The sequence below is a fragment of the Mustelus asterias genome, chromosome 1 (assembly GCF_964213995.1).
Source record: "Mustelus asterias chromosome 1, sMusAst1.hap1.1, whole genome shotgun sequence".
Classification (NCBI taxonomy): Eukaryota; Metazoa; Chordata; class Chondrichthyes; order Carcharhiniformes; family Triakidae; genus Mustelus; species Mustelus asterias.
This window is the reverse complement of record NC_135801.1, coordinates 120,694,451-120,718,586: the sequence shown is the minus strand read 5'-3', so window position 1 is coordinate 120,718,586 and position 24,136 is coordinate 120,694,451. Positions and strand designations below refer to the sequence as shown.

The window sequence follows — 24,136 nt, the reverse complement described above, 5'->3', positions numbered from 1 at the left end:
TTCTCCACGCATTAATGTGCCTGGGCAGGTACATGTCTCAGGTAACGCCTCCACTTGTACCGTCCCTTGCACCTGTTCCACGTAATGCACACACATCAAGCAGTACTTATTAAATCAAACTGCCCGATGTTTATATAAAATGCATGTCTTAGACCAGGGAAATAACTCCAATATATTACCACCTTGAGCAAAAGGTAAGAGAAGGCTTCCCAGCAGTTTTTCAGCAGCAAATACGTGGGAACGGAGATTCTGAGCACTCAGCATATTATTTCTTTGTGCATTGTCGATCTTCCCCGTTGTACTGTTAGTATGTTGAACATTGTAAGATTTCGTTGTCTTGTGGACTGCAGTTGAAAGTAAATAAATACAAACTTTGGCGACCTGAATGAGACGAGTTTATTAGCATATACCCAGAGGGCTTATTTACATACGGTATGTATATAAACAGTCGGCTAATCTGATCCGTTTCATAACAGCACCAAACTAGAATATGTTCGTTCCAAGCGCTAAGCCTCTGCGCTTTTAAGAGCATGAAATAGGTAGTGGAATACTTAGAGAAAACCAGACAAATTATCAGTGGCGTAACCTTTAATTTGGTGTCCCTTGTTTTATATTTTTGTCTCCCATTCCTCGTTTCCTACTTTAGCGTTGAACTGTTTTCTTGGTTGTGGACAGCGGCTCACCATGGCTCCGTTAGCCGACATCGGGAGCTACTTGGTCGGTCTGGATGCTGGACACATGGCGGCCCCATTCTTTCTCCCTGCGGCGGACGCCCCGGTCCTCCTGAGCGATCACCTCGCTCAGACCGAGAGCAGGTTATCGCGAAGCACCACCACGGACTTAGTGCATTTGCAGGGAATTCTGCGAAGGAGGCAGCTCTACTGTAGAACTGGCTTTCATTTGGAAATCCTGCCAGGTGGAACAGTGCAGGGGACCAGACAGGACCACAGCCGATTTGGTAGGTATGCCTTTATAAAAAAAGAAAATTTCTATCTTCGTCAATTTTCCTGACGCGCTGAACTTTACGTATGTTACTAAATATAGAAACAGTGAAACGTGTGAAGACTAGTTGATTCCCATCACAATCAGAAATAGATTGATCCAAATTTCTTGGGTTTGTCACTATGCTATCATCGTCACTCTGCCTCCCGTTTTTAGCTGATTTGTTGCTGTCGGTTCTTCATGCATCAATTCATTCTGCAGGAATACTTCAATCGTTTGTGATATAAGCAGGTTTGGTGGATATTAAAATACCTGGATGAATATTTGCATATTTAGAATTGCTTTGCCACTCGGCTGTATTTTTGATTTACGCTTCATGTTTGAATTCAGAGTAACAGAGTCGTTATGGCGCAGAAGGAGGCCATTTGGCCCATCATGTCCTCACTGGCTCTCCAAACGAGCATCATGGCTTAGTGCCTTTACCCCGTACCCCTGCAATTCTCAACTTATTACAAAGGCTGGAACATTTGTCCTGCCCTATACAATATTTGCTCCCAAATTGAATAATAACTGTAACTTTGAGGGGTTGGGGCGGTCACCAAATAAGTTAATCATAATGACCTTTTAATTTTTGCATGCCGTTTAACTTTCTAGGGTGACGGCATCAGATAAAATTCAGACTTTCAGCAGTGCATCAAACAACTGGAGACACTCTCTTCAAACACCTCACTTTGATTCTGCCCCTATTCCCCATCTGACTGATGTGGTGTGGACAGGAGATGAATCACACTTTCAAACAGGTTTAATTCCATAAACGTCTTAGCTACACGCAATATCTTAACCACGCCGAGTGGCTATGACGTTGAGGCACTTTTAAGACTGAATCAACATATCTTTTTTCAAAAAATGAGAAGATCCTTTTTTTCAGAACAAAATACACGCCCCGTTTGCAGATTGTAATAGACGGTGAAGGTTTACATATCACAATAGTGCGATCCTCAGCGGCGCTGGCGATACAGTGCACAACTTTCAACATTTAAAGAAATCCTGGTTAAATGAACGGTGCCGAGCCACGGGAATGTGGTCACGGCTCGGATTCCCCAGCCTCTCAAATACCGATCTGAACAGGTCATGCACTGCGGACCTAAAACCTTATTATTTAATCTTTGGATTTTAACCAAAATAACATATCCGCGATATATCTGTCCGCTTTCTCACTCCCCCCACAGATACCTAACTAATGTCAAGGATACTTCTCAAGAATTGGGAAGGTTTAATCGCCAACTGAATCGACCAGGGAGCAGCGTGGGCATGAGTTTAGAATTCGGGCATTTTTGTCCTGCATCTTCTTGTAAAAGCCTTAAAAAGAAACTCCTCTATTTGCCAGGCTAAACTTCTGTGTTATCAAGAGAGCGACGTGGAACGGTGCCCAGATCATCTTCAGTTTTTGGCAGGCACCTGCGGAAATTCTAGAGACTATGTGGTCATATTATAATCCCAGAATTATACAACCACTTCAAGAAATCACCGTGTTTGTTATTCTGAGCACACTGTACAGTCCTATCCCCCTCTGACCATTGTTTCTATGTGTTAGTATATTTCAGAAGTACTGCAGCAGAACGTGCCATCGCCCAACCAAAATAAACATTTCATTTTTTAACTTATTCAAAATGACTTTGAAAATGCAAACTTTCAAGCCTTCCCTCCCTCTGTTTCCTAGGGATTCTGGAGTTCATCAGCATAGCTGTGGGATTGGTCAGCATTAGGGGAGTGGATAGTGGTCTGTACCTGGGAATGAACGATAAAGGAGAACTCTATGGCTCGGTAAGTAATACTGTGTTTTCAAACAAAAAGTTTATACCAGGAACAACCCATTACATTTAATATTGCAGCGTGAACATTTTGTGACAACTCTTGTACGAATTATACCTGTATAATACCAGAAATGCGCAAAACACCCTATCCGGTTCTATACTTGCTGCTTATGAATGTTGAAATATTTTAAGTAGTTATATTGGAGGAAGAATACAAGAAGATCAGATAATTATTAGTCAAAGAGCATCCTGAATTATGTTGTGTCATATCCAAAAGTCGTTATTTTATTTCACTCTTGAGTGAAACGATAAATACTGGAGTAATATAGAGGAACTTGTTCATAGCTTTTTAAATGCTATTGTTATTTAGTTATTAGTTTGTATAAAACATATGCTACTTTCTCAAATATCTTCAAAAACGTCAAAAGGAACAATTGTATATTGTTTAAATGAGATTTTTAAATTCCTCCTTGTACTTGCCGAATGGAGAAAGATCAATTCCTGGGACAACTAGGATCAATCTAGCTTGAAAATGCTGTTTTAATTCTGATATTAAAAAGGAAAATTTAAGTTTTAGCAGGCACAACATACACTCTACCAATGCTTCCACTGCAAGTTTTTCTTTTGATTTCTAGGTTCATTTTATAATTGTCCAGAAACAAACTATGAGATAACTGCCTAATTAAGAATCTTACTATATACTTAGTACATTGCATTCTTAATCCAGCTGCCATGAAACACAAGTCTACAAGTTTTAAAATTCAATACTAATTAACACTAATTAAGTAATCTCACTCAGATAGTTAGTAATTATAAATCATCCTGGAAACAAAAATAATACTTTGGTGCAGTGGGGACCACCACTGAGTCTCTGATTAGACAACATTATAGCTTGGCATCGGCAACTAAACTGGGTTTCTGATACTGTTATGGATGCAAGGGAACTGCAAGGCTGTTAACATTTTTTGTTCCAATTAATGTAATCTGGGTTATAAAATAAATTTACCTAGCTGGAATACAAATGCAGTAAATTTATTGTTAAAGTGATCAGTACATTTAGCAATTAAGAGGGGAGGCGTTGGCCTAGTGATATTATCTAGACTATCAATCCAGAAATTCATCTAATGTTCTGGGGACCCGGATTCAAATCCCACCATGGTAGATGGTAGAATTTGAATTCAATAAAAAATAGCTGGAATTAAGAATTTACTGATTGTCGATTGTCGGCAAAACCCATCTGGTTCACTAATGTCCTTTAGGGAAGGAAATCTGCTGGTCTGGCCTACATGTGACACATGTGGTTCTGTGACTCCAAAGCCACAGCAATGTGGTTGACCCTCAACTGCCCACGGGCAACTAGGGATGGGCAATAAATGCTGGCCAGCCAGCAACACCCATGCCCCATTAATGAATAAAAAAGAATTCCTGATTGGCAACTTTTTTGGTATTATTCATTATGCATGCTACCAATGTTTCCACATTAGTATAGTATACAGTACTATAAAATAATGTGCACCAATCCTGTCACATTAAAATGAAAAACTTGCTGGTAATTAGATAACATAATGGGATGAATATTATTGCATTTGCAACAGTAAAGCTGGTAGATTAATGTAATTTATTGAAACCATTGCCGCAATTAGTAGCCAAAAATAAATACGTTGATGTGCATAAATAATTCATAGAATGGAAAGTTGACTCCAAACTACAATATTTTCATTTATTAACAATCAAATTATCATCTACAGTTTTTTTTTCCTGTAATAGACTTAAGTTCCAGCAGGTGGTGCCTAAATGGCAATTTCCCTGCAGTGGCTTCTGGCAACGTTGTCTAATCCATTAGGGACCATTTCTTTTTAAAGAATGATATATAATTTTGCATAGTATATTGATTTAAGAATTTGTCATTTTATATCAATCTAATCAACACTAATCATAAAAATTAAATTCCAAAAACAAAAATAAAACTATCTAAATGAATGGGCTTTTTAAAATAACTGAATATAAGTTTTTTATTGCGGTCAGGTTTTTAGAAGAATTGCCTTGTAATTGAACAAGGTTTGGCAAAACAATTTAAAGCAGCCAATATCATATTAACAATTCTGGACAGAGAACAAAAAAAAACATGGTGGGTCATTGTTGACACTATACTGATGGGGTGTATTTTACATGTTGAAATTGGGACTGCAGTCACTGCATGGCACTTGCATGAAATCCAGCATGATGACATGATGCTAACCTGCCATCCAGTCCACCCCAGTCCCCGATGAAGTTAGGCAGGTGCCAAAAGCAGAAATTCACCAGATATTTTGGAAAAACTAAGCTTCATAACAGGCCAATAGACTGAGATATCACATTACCCATGCCATTTTTCAGTGGGTGCATGGGAAAAATCTTCAGAGGGAGTTACTCTAGGTATAAGGAGGCATTGCAAAGGTGGATAGAAAGACTGCAAGTGGGACTATGGCTGACTTAGAGTCTGCTGATGAAGATGGGAGAGTTTACCAGTGTTATAAGTTACTTGAATAATCATTTGAGCCTTCAGTGTGAGATATTGTCAGGGAAGGGTGTCTAGAGATAGATCCGAAGTTTATTTTCTCTACCCATGTTTGGACCCTGAGATCACTGTTCCCATGGGTATTGTCCACCCTGGAGGAGGCTCCTTCTCCAGTGAGGAGGAGAGGAGAAGGAGAAGGTGGAGGGGAGCTGGCCAGTGATAGGGAGCTGTGTGCTGCTGAGCCAGAATCTGTAGAGGGGAGACAGTATCAGCAGCAGGCTGATAGGTAAAGACACTATCCTGCCAACAGAGTATGCTGGCAAAGGATGACCTACATCCAAATGTCAGAGCACCAGTACCTGAGAAGATTGCATCTCTCCAGGGAGATAGTCGTATCAATGTGTGATCTGTTTTTTGGAGAGACTGCCTCAAATTGTGTTGATTGATTCCCTATGCCTGTGGTATTGAAGGCAACAATGGCTCAGAATCTTTCCACCTCTGGGTCCTGAGTCCTTTGTAGGATTTTGCAGACAGCAGCCCATCATTGTATGAAAGTTTTTTACAGAATTATTCAGGTGTGCCCGTGAGTCCATTTAGTTTAGTGCTGACAACGCTAGTCAAGCAGGCCGAGCAAGAGGGTTTGCTAACAGCCTGTGCTGGAGACCGGCTGCTGACGCTTATGTCACTTTGCCTGGGGTGACTTTGGTGGGTGTCCTGTGGTGGCCTAAGGCTGTGAGGGCCCCAGTGTGATGGCAGTCTGCTGCACAGTGACAGGAGGCACATCTGTCACCACAGCACTCTGAGGTATTTGTGTTAAGAGGAGAGGAACGGGAGCAGAATCTCCAAATGACCCTGGTAATGACGGCAGATCCTCATTCCCCATGATGAGGGCAATTTGGTCCTTGCTTTCCTGACAGGAACCAGGATTTGGCTGCAGAACCAGGTGCCTTCTTCTCCTCTTGCCTTGGTCTGTGCTCCAGAGATCAGAGACAAGGTGATGGAGTGCAGTTCAGGACACATACCTCACAATGGCATGGTGGTATTATCACTGGACTAGTAATCCAATGACCCAGGGTAATACTCTGGGGACCTGGCTTCAAATCCCACCAAGGCAGATGTTGAAATTTGAATTCACTAAAAAAATCTGGAAACTATTGATTGTCATAAAAACCCATCTGGTTCAGTAATGCCCTTTAGGGAAGGAAGTCTGTCTTCTTTACCTTGTTTACATGTGACTCCAGATCCAGAGTAATGTGATTGATTCTAAACTGCCTTCTGAAATGGCTGTGTGAGCTACTCAGTTCAGGGCAATTAGGGATGGATAATAAATGCTGGCCCAGCCAGTGATGCCCACATACAATAAACAAATAAAGAAAGACTCTCCATGGCATTCACCAGTCTCTCAATGGAGGGAGTCATGCATTCTAAAGAGCTGGTGATTGCAGTGCTCATGGCCTAGATGGACACCTCCACAGTCCGTGCTAGTATATACAACCCCTCTGGAATACTTGCCACATTTCTACATACCTCGCGCTGTCATCCAGCATCTGCTCCTTATGGATGATGTCAGACGCTTGTCATCAGCCTAAGGCTCACATCTAGGTTGCCTCCAAAACTCCTCCAAGTGCCAAAGGATTGTTCCATCTCAATCTCCAACAGCTGGTGTTGTGACTGTGATGTGCTCACTCCAGTGTGTAGATTCTTTTGGGCTGACTCATGCATTCCCGCCGAGGTATGTGTATCTGTGCTGGTGCTGGATGCAGAGCAACAATGCTATGCTTAACCCGCTGAGGCTCAACCCTTCTTCTGCAGCTGCCAATGTTCACCTGTGCGAGAAACAAACAAGGTGCTTGAAGGGCACCAACATACATGGAAACATACATAGAAAATAAAAACAGGAGTAGGACATTTGGCCCTTCGAGCCTGCTCCACTATTCATTATGATCATGGCTGTTCATCAAATTCAATACATTGATCCTGCGTTCCCCCAAATCTCTTGATCCTTTTAGCCCTAAGTGCTTTATCTAATTCCTTCTTGAAATTGCAAAATATTTTGGCCTCAACTACTCTCTGTGATAGTAAATTCCACAGATTCACCACTCTCTGGGTCAAGAAATTTCACCTCACCTCAGCCCTAAAAGATTTATCCCTTATTCCCAAACTATGACCCCTAGTTTTGGACTCCCCTACCATTGGGAACATTCTTTCTGAATCTACCCTGTCTAACCCTGTTAGAACTTTATATAAGTTTCTATGGGATCCCCTCTCTCTCTTCTAAACTCCAGTGAATATAATTCTAATGGACTTAGTCTCTCCTTATATGACAGTCCTGTCATCCCTGGAATCAGCCTGGTAAACCTTTGCTGCACTCCCTCTAGAGCAAGAACATCCTTCCTCAGATAAGGACACCAAAACTGCACACAACACTCCAGGTGTGACTTCACCAATGCCATATACAATTACAGGAAAACATCCCTATCCCTATACTCAAGTACTCTCGCGATGAAGGCCAACATACCATTTGCCTTCTTCACTGCCTACTGTACCTGTGCACTTCATTTCAGTGACTGGTGCACGAGGACACCAAGATCTCATTCAGTATCCACCTCTCTCAATTTACACCCACTCAAATAATAATAATAATAATTTTTGCTACCGAAGTCGATAACCTTACATTTATCCACATTATACTTCATCATGCAAATGCCTAATCACACTGAAGCACCTCTGCATCCTCCTCACAGCTTATCCTCCCACCCAACTTTGTATCATCTGCAAATTTGGAGATAAATGCATTTAGTTCCCTCGTCCAAATCATTAATATATAATGTGAACAGCTGGGATCCTATCACAGATACATGAAGTACCGCACTTGTCACTGCCTGCCAATTGGAAAAAGACCCATTTATTCCAACTCTTTGCTTCTTGTCTTCTATCCATCTCAAGACAATACCTGCAATTCCATGTGTTTTAACTTTACATAGTTATCTTCTATTGAGACCTTGTTGAAAGTCTAACATCATGCTTTTAATTGTGTTCCCAATACTTCCTTCGTTGGCAGCCAACAATTCTCAATGATTCTTGCTAGCTAACAGGTGTTGCAGATCATAATCCCACCCTGGTGCCATGTGGATTGGGATTTCTGCCTCATGCCACTTTGTGCCTTAGTCAAGGCACTAAGCAATCCTACACTTGACAAACATCACACCCTCACACCCTTCTCTATAGGGATCTGCAAATTTATTGCACTCTCACCCTGACAGATCATAAGTGGCATTTGAGCCTCTTATGCAATTACAGTCATGTCCTTCAGATGATTCCATGGCTGCTGATTATCTTTGTTGCCTCATCCAAGGCTTCTTTGGTCAGACTGAGACGTCTCTTCTTCCCGACATGAGGCACGAGGAGCTCCCGTCGATCACTCACAGCCGAGAGGAGGACTGACAGGCTTTCATCATCAAGCTGTCAGGTCATCCTTGGTCTGTGTCCCTTTGCAGATTCTTCCTCCATTCTTGCAGACATATGGTGGCCTTACAACCTCTATGGAGAGACAGACAGAGTTAACAGGTATAATTGTTTTCTTCTTCTGAACAATTGACAATCATAGAGGGGATGGAGCAGGTATGCTCAAATGTTCTTTCATCCCTTGCAAGGATCCTGAATGCTACATTGCTGGCATAAGTGTTATCAAAATGTAAAAACAAGATCTTACTTGCTGCTGCTCTAAGAGTTCAATGGATTAACAGTCTTATTGGTTAAAACTTCTGCCTCCAAATGAATACTTCTGCTGCAGCTGCCACCAATCCTTGCCAGGGTGTTTTAAAATGGTGGTCATGACTGACTTCTGGTTTATGGCCTCTCTCCCTGATCATCCTGGCCTGTAGGTCCAATAGGACGCACCACCCACCCTTCCTTTACCTAGTTGGCTGGCTTCCTGCTGGGCAGCCACAATTGACTACAAGATGCTTTATTCAGCATCTTTAAAAGGCAAGGATAGGAGTCAACAATCCACCAACTTTTGAATTGGCTCCCCCTCTCCTACCCCCACTGCACACCAGCTCTCCAACAAGTTCTTCTTACAGGTTTTCTACTTTTCAAATGAGGACATTTTTTGAGGTAGACTTTTCTGGTTCTTCACATAAGCATATTGCCTCTGTATAGTACTTGGGGGAAAATTGAATGAAGCATTGCATACCTTATGGAAACCTGCCTGATTTCCTGCCCTTTCATTTAAATGGATGATCAATCTCTTGCAACCTTTAGCATTGAGCAGGACAGGAACAGACATGTTATATGAACACCATCACCTTCTTCTAAGTCTCACACCATCCTGTCTTCGATATATATCGATGTTTGTTTATTGTCATTGGGTCAATATTGTAACAGCCCTATGATCACAAGGATTGTAGCAGTTTAAGGAGAAATTCTGCCATCTTTTCAGGGCCACTAAGCCAATAAATGCAGCCTTGCCAGTGCCATCCACATCGCAAGAACAAATAAAAGGAATGGGAAAACTTACTTATGAACATGCACTTTGTCACTTTTCTTTATGCACTGTGCCCAGGTTATTCAATATGTCCAGGTATAAGAACAAGAGCACTTAAATAATATTGTTTATCTGTGGAATCATTTACTACTCTCTTGGTAATCAAAAGATATACAAGATTTAGTTCACTGAAACAATTTGTGTGCATATGATGAGTCTTTATATCTGCAAAGTCTGTATTTACATAAATATTTCATATTCTGCAATACGCTATTATCATTGAAGTAAATTTGCCGACACGGTCAAGATATCAAAATCAATCTTTTCTGTAATCTTACCAAAATTGTAAAAGATTTTAGCCGACTATTTATTTGCAGTTATATTACATGTCTTCATTTTCTATTATGTTCCTTTTAGGAAAAACTGACAGCAGAATGCATCTTTAGAGAGCAATTTGAAGAAAATTGGTACAACACGTATTCTTCGAACCTGTATAAACACAATGACACAGGACGACGATATTTTGTTGCACTTAATAAGGATGGATCTCCAAGAGATGGGAGTAGATCCAAAAGACATCAGAAATTTACACATTTCTTGCCAAGACCTGTGGATCCTGAGAAAGTCCCTGAACTCTATAGAGATTTATTAGGATATAGTTGAAGCTTACCTGTTATAGATCAACTGAAGAAGAAGAATTATTTATCCTGTTCTTCACAGGAACAAGGATGGAGAGCAACAGCATCCTACAGCTGCAAGCAGTTGGGAGAATGGATTCAAAAGGATGCCTAGTCAAAGATGTGGCCTTAGATTCTTCAAATGAGAAGCACTTCAAATGTGCAATTACCTTTTCAGGATTTTACATCTTAAAATTATGAGTTCACAATTTACTGACATCAGTAATGTTATATTATAGCAGCAGATGAAGGGAAGTTGCATGTTTTGATCATGGACTTTAATCTATGGTGCTGCTGGTGCCTTTTCTCTGGGATGCAAGTTAAATTGACATGGTAGTGCCACAAAAATGTCCCTTCATGTAACTGTGGAAAAACACAACCTGGGCTTGGTGCAGAGAGAGCAAAGCGTCATCCTAAAATATCCAATATGAAGACCGCTAGACTATTCACTCTTACCACGGAGTATCAAAACAATGAAAGAGTTTCTTATAGCACATTGGTATGACCTCCATCAAAAAATGATGGGCAGAACTTGAACTCACATTGTCTTGGGCAACGTTGGACAGGAGTCTTTTTACAGTTCTTTTGGGATGGATGTATTTATACAATTTCAAATCACATATATTTATTTTATATAATTATTTATTAAGCAGAGTTTATTTTTACTGAGAAATGTACAGGTGAGATAAGAAAACACAAAATGAACTGTGCCAATATTCACTCAGAGGGCTCTCTCAATGCAAGCAGTAATTACTGCATAATGAAACAAACTGTACTATCCATAGACTTTCTTTTCAAGGAACATTTTTTATTATCTATAATAATCTATATGTAGATGTCTCTTGACTGTACCATGAGAGAAGCATCAGTTTCTTTTTATTTTATAAAGAATCCTTTCCAGTTCTGTACTGAATGCAGTACACATTTAAAAAGGGAATTAAAGTATTGAAAATGTTTCACCGACACAGTGTCTTCTTTCGTCTTAAGATCTAACAATGAAAGAATAACCATCTTCATGATTAGGACTTTAGGGTTGATTCGTACCATAAGGTCATCCAACAGAGCTTTTTGTTGATTTAAGACCTTACCTGTTGTAGATCAACCGAGATGAATTTAGTTAATAGTTATGTTTTAAATAGTATTTTTGTTACCTACTTACGTAGAATGGCAGCCTTGAAAGTATATTTTTCTCATAGTTAATGCATCACAATTACAGCACTGCTCTCCATTTTGTAAATGAGCAATTATTAGCGAGTTGGCAAATTGAATATTTAATGTCTTGTTTGATATATCTTTCTGACACACTCTTACGTTTGACTGTAATCCAACTCCACCTTTGAAGAAGTTACCAGATAAACATTGAATATTTAAAAAATATTTACAGTTCTCCACACCTTCTGTATACCTAAGCTAGCAATTATTCAAATGAGGATAAAATGAAAATAAATGTTGATGCTTAATGTATCTTGGTGTATGTAGATTTACACATTTGTACAGTAGATACTTAAGTTATTTTAGCTCAGCGAGCGCTAGTGCACTTATGTTCTTTATGGGACTAGAGTTAAATCAAAGTATGACCTGAACTGATTAGCTGCAGGTTAAATTTTCTTACACCATAAAAATCAACTATGTGAAAGTGAATAATCAGCTTTTTATTTTATTTATTCCATGCCAGATAATTTAGATTTTTAAAGCAAAGGCATAGCTCTTAACTTTAAGACATTAAAAATCAGGACAGATACAAAATGGATTGTTGGCACACTGTTACCCATTTTACACTATTGTGTAAAATCAAGATCTACCCCAAATACCTTAGTATAATTTAGACCAATAGCAATCAGTGCAGCAATAAGGGGAAGTTAATTTAATTTTTAGACTTCTACAATTGTTCAACTTCAGAGCCATGTGATATGAAAACAATTCCTAATAACAATTTTACAATCCCTGAAGGTAATATTTGCCCTAGTAAGATTTAAATAACAATTACTATTTACTGTTATGTTCAGCAAAAAAAGAACTTACCCCCATCAATGTTGCCTGGACATATTAAATAATGCAATAGTTGACATTCACTGTATATTGCTATCATCTTGACAATCAGGGCACATCTTCAGAAGTGGACTGCATTAACAGTCCTCTTGAATTATGGATCATTTATCCGTAAGAGTGCAATAACTTGAGACACCAGACAATATTCTATAGGGATACTGCTGCAGCATACCTGAATTAGCTCTACTAAACTTGGTTGTAGTACATTTTAGCACAGGTAATGAGCACAAATGCCATTATTTTAGGAACTTATGGTGAAAGTCAACAGCTGTGAGCAATGGTGTGGAAAATATGTTTTGAGTTATGAAATATTATTGCACAGGAAAAATTGAATGTCCATTTCTAAGAACAAAAACAAGCATCTTGTAAAAACATTAGCCCCCATTACACATTGAAAGACAGCTAAGTTAGCCTCCTATATCTAATGTACCTGCTCCACATTTTTGATACTTGAGAAAGGCTGTATTTATTGAATCGAATAACCTTTTCCTAGAAGTCTGATTCTTACTTCTAATTGTATGCCTCTGATCACCATTAAAATTACATCAAAATGAATAGTTACCTTCTGAGAATGCAGCTTTGTGTCAGTTAAGGGATGACACGAGAATCATGTGAAGAAAATGAAAACACTGATACCATGGGAAAAAAACTATTGAAGACTGCCACCTAAATCAAATAATTCCACCTAACAAAATTTCGCTAAATGGTCCTATTGTAACAATAAAGGAAGAGGTCTTATTGTTTCTGCTGGTCTGCATATGGCCAAACTACTTTATAATGCACGTAGGAAGTCTCAAAACATCAGGTTAAAGTCCAACAGGTTTATTTGGCATCACGAGCTTTCAGAGCGCTGCTCCCCCATCAGGTGTCTTTCACTCACCAGATGAAGGAGCAGCCCTCTGAAAGCTTGTGATGCCAAATAAGCTTGTTGGACTTTAACCTGGTGTTGTGAGACTTCTTACTGTGCCCATCCCAGTCCAATGCCGGTATCTCCACATCATGGCTACTTTATAATACTTCAGTGCATGAGATAGAAACTGACCTTTCAGTGCAACTGGTTCATGTTGGTGCTTATATGCTGCACAAACTCATGTTCAGCTTTGGGTGCAACCAGCAGTCCAAATGAAAATTATGCTCAAAATTGGCCTGGTTTTCCAAAGTGAAATTATTGTTCAAGTTTCCATTCAGACTCTTTTGCATAATCAAAGATGCAAAATCTTTCACGGTTTGGGCAGTGTTTTAGAATTATTTATTTACTTGGAATTTTTAAAAAAATCATTGATATATTTAGGAATAGTAACCTGCTGTAGTTTTATTAAGACATCTTAATATAGTATAGAGGGACATGGGCCAAATGCAGGCAATTGGGATTATCTTAGGGGTTTTAAAAAAGAAAGGGTGGCATGGACAAGTTGGGCCGAAGGGCCTGTTCCCATGCTGTAAACCTCTGTGACTCTATGACATCTGAAAATAGGTTTAATCACAAATAATAAGCATTTTAATAAGAATGCCCAGTCCACAACTTGTGAGTAACCTGATTTGAAATAACTGAACATGACTTTAGATCTTAAGACACAACCATTTACTAGTTTCATTGGTGTATATGAATCTTAGTAAATTGAATATTTTTTAATCCTTAAAAGCTGCTAAAAGTGTCTGCTATTGTCCACGAACCTAAAAACACCTTAACTTTAAGAGCCTGCTTGAGGGCCCCCAATTGGTAGAAATTTGTCATGCTGATTAATTCATTCTGAAGAGCGACCAGTTTTGTTGATGGGGCTGGTTTTCAGTGCAATTATTTTAAAAGCAGTGTAAAAGACTGCACTAGCACAATTTGTGTTGGCTGTAACTTGCCTTTGAGATTCCTCAATCTTCTGACCTAGTCTGCCCAATTTCAGGCCCAATGGAAACTCCAAGCACAATCTTTGACTTTGATCAGAGACAGGTTTAAGAGTCAGATACAGAGATTATATAGGTTTGGAATAATGTGTTTTGATTTTGATCAAGTTAATTATTATTGCTGTACTATTTAGTAAGTGTCATTAAACTGTTGTTCCACATGCAAAGCAGAAAATGCTGAAAAATCTCAGCAGGTCTCACAGCATCTGTAAAGAGAATATAGAGCCAACATTTGACTCTGGATGATCCATCGTCAGAGCTGGACAAAGGGCCATCCAGAGTCGAAACATTAGCTCTATTCTCTCTCCACAGATGCTGTCAGACCTGCTGAGATTTTCCAGCATTTTCTGTTTTGGTTTCAGATTCTAGCATCTGCAGTAGTTTGTTTTTATGTTGTTCCACATGATTGTGCTGAAGATCCTGTTGTCAATAGGCAGTATTGAAGATAATATTGTGGCAAATTTAAAAATAATCATTCTAATACTCATGAGCTCAATGTGGCAGTTAGTTAAATTAATCCCTGACTTTGTTTTCTGCTGATATGTGGCCTTGACAATATTGAGCACAAGACCACTTACTATTTATTAATTTATTGTTATTTGTAGATGTTCACACTTAAATCCAAATTTAAAAGCCTCATCCATCCTACAATGTTAGTGGTGCAAACAATTCCAATTCATACTGTATGAATATATTACATGCAACAAGCTTTGTGGAAATTACTTCAGAACCGTAAACCTACATTTAGAAGAATGAATTGTTTTGTTTTGTTTTAAATTTCTTTTATAGCCCAATTTTACCTCACCTAATTGCTTGACTAAAACTTTTGATTTGATTTGATTTATTATTGTCACATGTATTAACATACAGTGAAAAGTATTGTTTCTTGCATGCTATACAGACAAAGCATACCGTTCATAGAGAAGGAAACAAGAGAGTGCAGAATGTAGTGTTACAGTCATAGCTAGGGTGTAGAGAAAGATCAACTTAATGCAAGGTAAGTCCAGTCAAAGGTCTGTCAGCAGCAGGGAAGAAGCTGTTCTTGAGTCGGTTGGTACGTGACCTCAGACTTTTGTATCTTTTTGCCGATGGAAGAAGGTGGAAGAGAAAATGTCCGGGGTGCGTGGGGTCCTTAATTATGCTGGCTGCTTTGCCGAGGCAGGAAGTGTAGACAGAGTCATTGGATGGGAGGCTGGTTTGCGTGATGGATTGGGCTACATTCACAAACTTTTGTAGTTCTTTGCGGTCTTAGGCAGAGCAGGAGCTATACCAAGCTGTGATACAACCAGAAAGAATGCTTTCCATGATGCATCTGTAAAAGTTGGTGAGAGCTGTAGCTGATATTCCAAATTTCCTTAGTCTTCTGAGAAAGTAGAGGCATTGGTGAGCTTTCTTAATTATAGTGTCGGCATGTGGGGACCAGGACAGGACAGGACAGGGGATAAAACTAACTCAGTTTTCCCAAATTATTTTGTTGTTTTAAAATGCCAGCACATTTTGTGTGAGCCATTAAGACATTGCATTAATTTTCACAATAACAAATTTGATGTGATGTTATCCATTATTAGATGATATTTTTTACAAGGTTGGTTCCCTTTTTGGTGTTTTCCCATGGTACATGGGGTCGCCACAATGCTAGTTGATCAGTTCCACATTAACCCTCATTTCTGGATTTGGTGGATTTTTTTTACAGCCATATACCCTGCCTGTACTCCCCATTTATCTGGACTGGGGACTGTTGGCCTGCACCAGTGGTTAAGTTATATTGTTATAAGGTACTCTAGTTAAACATGAAATCTTCTTTTACATTGGATTCTCCATTGGGATTAATTTAAATACCAATTAGCTCGATATATTTTCAATTACAATGAAATAAAGTTTCCTTTTAGTAAAGTGTGTGGGCAATATTTTGGTTTGGAGATTCAATTTTGGAGCTGGGATCAAGAAAATATTCCCAAAGAATAAGTTCCAGACAAAGTTCTGTGTAGACTAGTACTGTGACTTCAAAGCTATCAGCTATGATTTATTTCAAATTTCTTTTAATCGATCCACTTTTCAAAATTCAAAGGGCATATTTAATAAAAGGTCCATAGAATACGATTCATGTCCACACATAGCCTAGTTGTTGACTTATGAGCAGCAAAAAAAAAGGAGTCACACTCAGCTCAGCCCCTAGAATATAACTGATATCTCACAGGTCTTTTTCATTCATACTCTTAAAAGGTGAAAGTAAAATTGGAACTATTGAGGCCGATTTTAACTCTGTAAGTGGATAGATTTTAAATTGGTTAAATCAGGCCCATTGAGTGCTATGTTTGAAGTGTGAAGTAATTGCTGTGGAGGCTTTTGGTACTTCTACGTTGAACAGTCTTTCCCTTAATTCAATTTGCTCTCAACAATGACTTAGTCCATGTAAGACATGAAGGAAAATAATGGAATTGATTTTCTTATTCGATTTAAGTCTCCTTAATTAAAGCATTGAGTGTGACATCTGATATCAAACCAGTATTTTGTATTTTGTGTCCAAAGGGAATGCTTTTTTTTTGCCCCACAATTATAAAAACACCATTCCTTTCCTCGTTGTTTAGTAGAGAATAACAATCTTGCTTTTTTGGATGGCAAGCATCAACTTTGAAAAGTTTTTTTTACAGTATACTAAGGATTTGGTGTGGGGCATAATGGACGTTACACTTCTCATGCTGATGCTGCAATGGTAATAAAGATACTTCCCCGTTATGAGCTGTGAAACACCCTTATGTGGGCTAAAGGGCATCTCCAGCTGCTGATGCATGAACAATGGAATAAAATGATATGCAATGCAGTCGGGCTGCAAAGCTTTTGTTGCCAACACTAAACATGACCTGCGTTGCACATAAAGAAACAAATAAAGGCCTCTTCTTCCATTGATACTGATGGTCACTTTGGCATTACCAGAATGAGGAATAACTTATTTCTACTCAAAAATAATATTGCAAAATGGAATAACCTAGACTTTTTTAAAGTCAAGACAACTAATAATACATTCACTCTATAACAAAAGCATCAGAGTGAAAGCATTTTGCTCTCACTTCACTTTACAACAGTGAAGTTATGGTGAGAATGACGTCTGAATACAGTTTCAGAGCCCAGAATAAAGAACAGTGAGATTTCCTGGAGGACCGACTAACTTTGCTATCTTTGGAGTCAGTTTTTGCCTTGACACCTGATTTATACTCCGTGAGTTTAAGATCAGTGCCAAGCTGCAATGAATTTGCACTGATGTTCAACTTTTGGTGTAAATTCACCATAAGATAAATGTTGTTCACCATCATCAAGAAAATTCTCTTATTTCTTTTGGTCCAATGACTAATTTTGAATAAAAAGATTAGCTCTGCAGTCAAAGGTGGTGTCTGTTAAAGATATTTTCAACGTTCATTGCCCCAGATTCCAAAAATGTGTGGGTCCTTTTTAATCACAATGGTATTCTTAGACACAAACTGCGTGTCTTAATAACTTTATATTGTGTAGCTCACCTTGGTTTTTAGTTTTTTCATATTCTTAGTCATCATGATTTTCTTGTGTTTAAAATAAATTCCACTGCAATCAAATCCCTTGTAGTGAACAGCCTGTGGGATGTTTAACTAGAGATAAAATCTCCAGTTCTGACACTCTAATGTTTGTTTATTTTTATCCGATAATTCTAGCATGACATTTGTTGAAGGATGACAGAGGTCATAATGCAACATCACTCTTGCACTTATACGAAGGGTAGGGAATGAAATATGATCACTTAATAGCACATCTCAAGTCGCAAAAACTCACCATAATTTATCTTTGTCAAAACTGCAAGTGTTTGAATGCTTCTGACAGACCTATTATTCTTTTGTTGAACAGATGAAATAGCCGTTCTTTAAATGCACCCACACTACTTAGAAATAAGAGCCTTTGGTAAGGGTATTTGAAGGTCAGAAAAAATGCTTTATGTAAAGCTGGTATTTGTTTCCACTCAGCTGACACTAGTGAATCTGTAAAGCCCCTTGTGCATTTACTTGCTGATTACTGTAATAATACATTGAATCGCCAGCACTGGCACACATTCCTTTATAATGATTCTTATACTCAATAGATTATTCAATCTAGCAGCATTCAAGCTCTTAGTTAATTCTAGCTTCTGTGGCCAACAAAAAAACCTGATTTTGCCTATTCTAAGGAATTATTGTGCGTTGATGTAGAGATCTCAGAAAAGATTTTGAAAGAGCATTGATTTTAAGTGCTATATATATTCTGCATTGAAAAATATTAGAACAAGAATGGAAGTGAACTGCATTCATAAGCCAAAAATGTAAACATGGCATGATTCCAGTTGTTATCCAGTATATGGTTCATTTTACATCATGTCACATCCTTTGATATTTTACATTTTTCCTCAGCACACCGGTCAATATCTTGAAAATTCCCTTTATCAGGATGAATAATTAATTTCATGGGGCCATCTGTGCTCAAGAGAAAATGTAATGCAGCACCAAGTCATGCAGCTAAGATGAGGTTCTAACTCAGTGACTCAAAATTTAAAAGAAGATAAAATGTACCAGAAGGATGTGGAGGCTTTGGAGAGGGTACAGAAAAGATTTATCAGGATGTTGCCTGGTATGGAGGGCATTAGCTATGAGGAGAGGTTGGAGAAACTTGGTTTGTTCTCACTGGAGTGACGGAGGTTGAGGGGAGACCTGATAGAAGTCTACAAGATTATGAGAGGCATGGACAGAGTGGATAGTCAGAAGCTTTTTCCCAGGGTGGAAGAGTCAATTATTTGGGGGCACAGGTTTAAGGTGCGAGGGGCAAGGTTTAAAAGAGATGTACGAAGCAGATGTTTTACACAGAGAGTGGTGGGTGCCTAGAACTCGTTGCCGGGGGAGGTAGTGGAAGCGGATACGGTAGTGACTTTTAAGGGGTGTCTTGCTAAGTACATGAATGAGGTGGGAATAGAGGAATATGGTCCCAGGAAGCGTAGGGGGTTTTAGTTAAGTCGGGCAGCATGGTCTGTGCAGGCTTGGAGGGCCGAAGGGCCTGTTCCTGTGCTGTAATTTTCTTTGTTCTTTGTAAATAAAAATTACAGTTTTACCTGGACCTGAAACAACAACTGTGCACTTTAATTCTGTCGTGTATCAGGAATCTATCATCTTCATATAAGTTACTGAGCTGAAGTCTTACCCCAGCTTTGTGATGTACTGTTGCAGTCTGCTTTATGTTTGGCAGTCCCATAAGTTAAATTCTTCATTTTAACAAAAAGAGTTTTCAAGATGGTGGCCATTAAGAGGCACAGTAAGAAGTCTCACAACACCAGGTTAAAGTCCAACAGGTTTATTTGGAATCACAAGCTTTTGGAGTGCTGCTCCTTCATCAGGTGAGTGGCCAGTAAGGAGCAGCGCTCCGTGTGGTGAACCATCGTTGGTTCCCACCAGGTAGTACTGGGCCAGGGTCTGGCCAGTACTATGAGTCTGTATATATGTTGCTGTTGGGGTTAGGGTTGGGTTGTTCTACATGTTACTGTTGGGGTTAGGGTTGGGCTGTTCTACCTGTATTATAGTTATTATGGTACATCCCAGTCGGGCTCCGCCTCCTGGGAGAGGTATAAAGGTCACTGCTCTGTCTGGGACCCCTCAGTCTGGGATCGTGTATTATATATGGTAGCTCTATTGTAGTAGTCAATAAAAGCCTTTATTTCCTCGAGCATCTCTAGCCTCGTGAGTTATATCGCGCATCAATTTTATTGACTACTAATTGAACTCTCGTCGTTGAAAACAAAAGGAAAACGACACAGAGAGTATGGAGCAAATGTTAAAACCCGAACGTCTTACGTTGGACCCACGTGCGGCGGGCGCCTCCAACACCTTCGACCACTGGTTGAAATGTTTTCAGGATTACCTCGAAGCCTCCGCAGCGGTCACCACGGACGACGACAGACTCCGGGTCCTCCACGCGAGGGTAAGCGACGCTGTATATTTAGCGATCCGTGCGGCCACCGACTACAAAGGGGCCCTCGAGCTTCTTAAGAAGCGCTACATTAAACCGCCAAACGAGATACATGCTCGATATCTCTTAGCCACTCGACGACGGCAGCCGGCGAAACGACGGAACAGTACACGTGCGAGCTCCTACAGCTAGCCAGGGGCTGTAACTGCAAAGCAGTGTCGGCAGACCAGAACATGAACGACCTCACTCGAGATGCGTTTGTGGCGGGAATCGGATCGTCTTATATCCGACTTCGACTGTTGGAGCAAGGTAATCTCGATCTCACTAAGTCTATAGAGCTCGCGGATACGCTAGAAACAGCTTCCAAAAGCCTGGCAATGTATCCCGAAGACCACGTGGAGACAGCGTGGCAGGAGCAGTCACAGACCCCGCTTCGGCCAGCGGGTCCGAAAAGCTGCGTGATGGCGTGCCCACCCTCGGGCCTGACGACGGCAGCAGCTCCAGGCGGCCCGCGGTGTTACTTCTGTGGGGCAGTGAAGCACACTTGGCAGCGATGTCCCGCTAAAGCGCTGTTGTGCTCCGCCTGCGGCAAGAAGGGGCATTATTCGAAGGTATGTCGATCCAAACTTACTTCCAGGAACAGTAGTGCGGCGTGCGACTCCCTGGAGCCGGGTTCCTCGTCATCGGCGTCGTCAAGGGTTTCTTCCACGTGTGAGGCCAGGAGGTCGCCATTCCAGACGATGGAGTCGCAAGAGACGCGCGACCACCAGGGGTTGCTGATTTTGGCGCCATCGCCCACCTGCGACCTATGGGAGCAGCCATTTTGGTCGGCACCGACTGCGAATGACCAGCAGGGGTCATCGATGGCATCAAGGTCCCAGTCTGTCACCGTGCTAGGGAGTTGCGTGGTAAATCTAACGGTGCATGGCACAGTTTATGAGAGCTTCAAGCTCCTGGTGTTACCGCACCTTTGCGCGCCAATACTCCTCGGACTAAATTTCATGGTCCACTTGAAGAGTGTAACCCTACAGTACGGTGGGCCACTCCCTCCGCTTTCAGTGGGAGAACAGCAGCCTCCAAATTGCCCAACGCGCTCCACTTGTAGCCTCTCGACGCTTAGGATTACCACACCCTCCCTATTCCAGAATCTTGTGCCAGGCTGCAAGCCCATCGCGACTAAGAGTAGGCGTTACAGCGCTGAGGATCGGATCTTCATTCGATCTGAGGTTCAGCGGCTCCTCAAGAAAGGGATCACACAACCTAGCGCTAGTCCTTGGAGAGCGCAGGTCGTGGTGGTCAAGAGTGGGAACAAACCCCGGATGGTCATTGACTATAGTCAGACCATTAACAGATACACGCAGCTGGATGCGTATCCCCTCCCGCGCATTTCTGACATGGTCAACCAGATTGCGCAGTACCGGGTGTTCTCCACCATCGACCTAAAGTCTGCCTACCACCAGCTCCCCATTCGCCCAGAGGACCGACAATACACGGCTTTTGAGGCGGATGGTCGCTTGTACCATTTTCTAAGGGTTCCTTTTGGTGTCACCAATGGGGTCTCGGTCTTCCAGCGTGCTATGGACCGAATGGTGGACCATAACGGACTGCGGGCTACCTTCCCGTACCTGGATAACGTCACCATCTGCGGCCATGACCAGCAGGACCACGATACCAACCTCCTTAGATTCCTACGCACTGCATCTCGCCTGAATCTGACCTACAACAGGGAGAAGTGTGTATTTCGCACGCGCCGCCTAGCTATCCTCGGATACGTGGTGGAAAACGGGGTCATTGGCCCTGATCCAGACCGTATGCGTCCCCTTCTCGAACTTCCCCTGCCCACTAGCGTAAAAGCACTGAGAAGATGCTTAGGCTTCTTCTCTTACTACGCACAGTGGGTTCCCAATTACGCGGACAAAGCCCGTCCGCTCATCAAGTCTACCTCTTTTCCCCTAGCACCAGAGGCTCGTTTGGCCTTTGAAAAACTAAAGGCCGACATCGCGAAAGCCACGATGCACGCTATCGATGAGTCCATCCCCTTCCAGGTGGAGAGCGATGCATCTGATTTCGCCCTGGCCGCCACACTTAACCAGGCGGGCAGGCCCGTTGCCTTTTTTTCTCGCACCCTCCAAGGCCCCGAAATTCGACATTCAGCGGTGGAAAAGGAAGCCCAGACCATTGTGGAGGCCGTCCGGCATTGGCGCCATTACTTGGCGGGAAAACGGTTCACCCTGATCACGGACCAGCGGTCCGTGGCGTTCATGTTCAATAACACGTTACGGGGCAAGATCAAGAACGATAAGATCTTGAGGTGGAGAATCGAACTCTCCACCTATAATTACGACATCATGTATCGTCCAGGGAAACTCAACGAGCCCCCGGATGCCCTGTCGTGTGGAACATGTGCCAGTATGCAGGAGAATCGTTTGCAGGCTCTCCACAATGACCTCTGCCATCCAGGGGTCACTCGGCTCTACCACTTCGTAAAAGCCCGGAATCTACCCTGCTCGGTGGAGGATGTCAGGTCCATAACTAGAAGCTGGCGGATATGCGCGGAGTGCAAACCGCACTTTTACCGACCTGACAGGGCACAACTCGTTAAGGCCACTCGTCCCTTCGAAAGACTGAGTGTGGACTTTAAGGGCCCCCTTCCCTCGACAGATCGGAATGTGTACTTCCTCAATATCATTGATGAGTACTCACGATTCCCTTTTGTCATTCCCTGCTCTGATACGACCGCTGCCACGGTTATCAAGGCATTTCGTGATCTTTTCACCCTGTTCGGGTACCCCTGTTACATCCACAGTGATAGGGGCTCGTCGTTCATGAGCGATGACTTGAGGCAATAACTGCTCTCATACGGGATTGCCTCTAGTAGAACCACGAGCTACAACCCTAGGGGTAACGGACAGGTGGAACGTGAGAATGCTACAGTCTGGAAGGCTGTCTTACTGGCGTTGAAGTCAAAAAGCCTTCCAGTCTCCCTTTGGCAAGAGGTACGCCCTGATGCGCTCCATTCCATACGCTCACTCCTGTGTACGGCAACCAACGCTACTCCCCATGAGAGACTGTTTTCATTCCCTCGGAAGTCTTCCTCTGGGACCTCATTACCGTCTTGGTTGACGTACTCAGGACCTGTCCTCCTGCGGCGACATGTTAGGGCCCGCAAGTCCGACCCTTTGGTTGAACAGGTCCGTCTCCTCCACGCCAACCCTCAGTATGCCTATGTGGCATACCCTGACGGGTGAGAGGACATGGTCTCGATTCGAGACCTGGCACCAGCAGGGGGCTTGGAAACTCCTGTCACTCCCATACCTCCTGTTAGAGACCCCCCAACTATTGTTTCCCCTCCTGACACGGCGCGGGCAGCATCGGGACCATCACTTAACCCTTTTACTCCCGTGTACAGCTTGCCTGAGTCCAGGAGATGGTCGCCACTTCAAGGCGTGTCTGAGCTCACTGGACTGTCACCACCTCGGGGTCAACCGACCCGTGAGACATTGGAGGAGCCGTTGGACACCGCCTTGGGAAGAACGCCACCGCGAGTGCCTACTCCGGTGTCATCGCCGGTGTTGAGGAGGTCACAACGACGGTGCGGTCCCCCGACCGTCTGAACTTATAGACTGATGACCAATTGTTCTGTGTTTCTTTTGTACCCCACCGGCCTTTGTCTTCAAAGGAGGGGTGAATGTGGTGAACCATCGTTGGTTCCCACCAGGTAGTACTGGGCCAGGGTCTGGCCAGTACTATGAGTCTGTATATATGTTGCTGTTGGGGTTAGGGTTGGGTTGTTCTACATGTTACTGTTGGGGATAGGGTT

The 24,136-nt window shown here is 41.7% G+C and overlaps 1 protein-coding gene across 1 annotated transcript; it reads left to right on the top strand.

The window, feature by feature from the left end:
- The first annotated feature begins 684 nt into the window (after positions 1 to 684).
- Positions 685 to 10,402, top strand: LOC144499295 (fibroblast growth factor 9-like). The gene is made up of 3 exons (XM_078221412.1): positions 685 to 958; positions 2,663 to 2,766; positions 10,157 to 10,402. The coding sequence occupies exons 1-3, from the start codon at positions 685 to 687 to the stop codon at positions 10,400 to 10,402; spliced, it is 624 nt and encodes a 207-aa protein (XP_078077538.1).
- The last annotated feature ends 13,734 nt before the right edge of the window (positions 10,403 to 24,136 follow it).